This window comes from Corvus brachyrhynchos, unplaced genomic scaffold (genome assembly GCF_000691975.1).
Source record: "Corvus brachyrhynchos isolate BGI_N302 unplaced genomic scaffold, ASM69197v1 scaffold522, whole genome shotgun sequence".
Taxonomy (NCBI): domain Eukaryota; kingdom Metazoa; phylum Chordata; class Aves; order Passeriformes; family Corvidae; genus Corvus; species Corvus brachyrhynchos.
Window position 1 is genome coordinate 1032633 of NW_008236649.1, and position 1314 is coordinate 1033946.

Consider the following 1314-nt stretch of genomic DNA (forward strand, 5'->3'; position numbering starts at 1 on the left):
CCCTTACCTGGCCCCACACCGATGTACTGGTCAGCCCGCCAGTATGAGAGGTTGTGGGTGCTGAGGGCGCCCTGGAGGAGAGCCCTGGGGTGAGGGGGGGCTGACCCTGCTGGGGCAGCATGACATAGGGGGACACAGCATCAGGGGCATCCCACCTTCCGTGCAAAATTGGAGACCTCGTAGTGGCGGAAGCCAGCGGCCGCCAGCACAGTGCGGGCGGTCTGGTACATGTCAGCCAGCACGTCCTGCGGCGGTGCGGGCAGGGCTCCCCGCCGGACCTGTGCTGCCAGCGCCGTGCCCGGCTCCAGCGTCAGCTGGTACAGGGAGATGTGGTTGTCACAGAGCCCCAGCGCCGCCTCCAGCCGCTGGGCCCAGGCATCCCGGCTCTGTCCCGGCAGCCCAAACAGGAGGTCAATGGAGGTTCGGCCAGGGAAGAGCCCCCGTGCTGCTTCCACAGCCTTCCACGCCTCTGCCGCTGTGTGCTCCCGGCCCAGCATCCTCAGCTCGGAGTCATCCAGAGACTGCAGAGGGAGCATGGTGACAATGGGGTCACAGGGAGCTGTGGGGGCTGCGGCGGGGAGAGCCCCTCTCACCTGGACGCCGATTGAGAGGCGGTTGACCCCGGCTGCCCTGAAGCCGGCGAGGCACGATGTGCTGGTGGAGCTGGGGTTGGCCTCCAGCGTGACTTCGGCACCAGCAGGAAGGTGGGCAGCCACCGCCACGGCCTCCAACACTGCCGCAACAGTGCCAGGGCTGGCCAGGCTGGGGGTGCCCCCGCCGAAGAAGACGGAGCTGACGCTGTAGGGCAGAGGGTGGGAAGCTGCAGGTGGGCACAGCAGGGCCCAGCACTCCCCAAAAGCCCACCCTGTACACCCACCTGTGCACCTGGCTGAGGCGGAGCAGGGTCTCTGCTTCCCGCACCAGGCAGGCGCGCACAGCCGCCTCATCCACCGCGGGCACCACGTACGTGTTGAAGTTGCAGTAGGAGCAGCGCTTGCGGCAGTAGGGCCACTGCGGGCACGGGGAGTGTGGGATGACCATGCCCTCACCCTTCGCCACTCCATTTTGAGGGGAAACAGCGCCAGCCCGGTGCATGGACCCCAGTGCCCCCCACCTGCCCCTCAAGGCACACGACCCACAGGTGTGACCCTTCATGTGCACGGCTCGGGGACCCCCTCAGCTCAGACTAGCCCCATGACATATGCAAGGTTGGGCTCTCCCCCACGTGTGCAAGCCCCGAGGTCCCACATGCACCCACGTGTGTACGAGCCCCAAGGAGCCACATCCACCTTCCACCTGTGCCAGTCCCGTGAC

At 67.2% G+C, this 1314-nt stretch overlaps 1 protein-coding gene across 1 annotated transcript in view; it reads right to left on the reverse strand.

Annotated features, from left to right (window-relative positions):
* RSAD1 (radical S-adenosyl methionine domain containing 1) overlaps positions 1-1308 on the reverse strand; it is a gene marked incomplete at its 3' end in the record, with an annotated part of 2044 nt that extends 736 nt beyond the window's left edge. The window contains exons 1-4 of the mRNA XM_017726776.1: positions 878-1308; positions 594-798; positions 156-521; positions 8-71 (exon numbers count right to left, since the gene is read on the reverse strand). Of these exons, the coding sequence (XP_017582265.1) occupies positions 8-71; positions 156-521; positions 594-798; positions 878-1155 (913 nt within the window). The remainder of the gene's footprint in view (positions 1-7; positions 72-155; positions 522-593; positions 799-877) is intronic.
* Between the last annotated feature and the right edge of the window lie 6 nt (positions 1309-1314).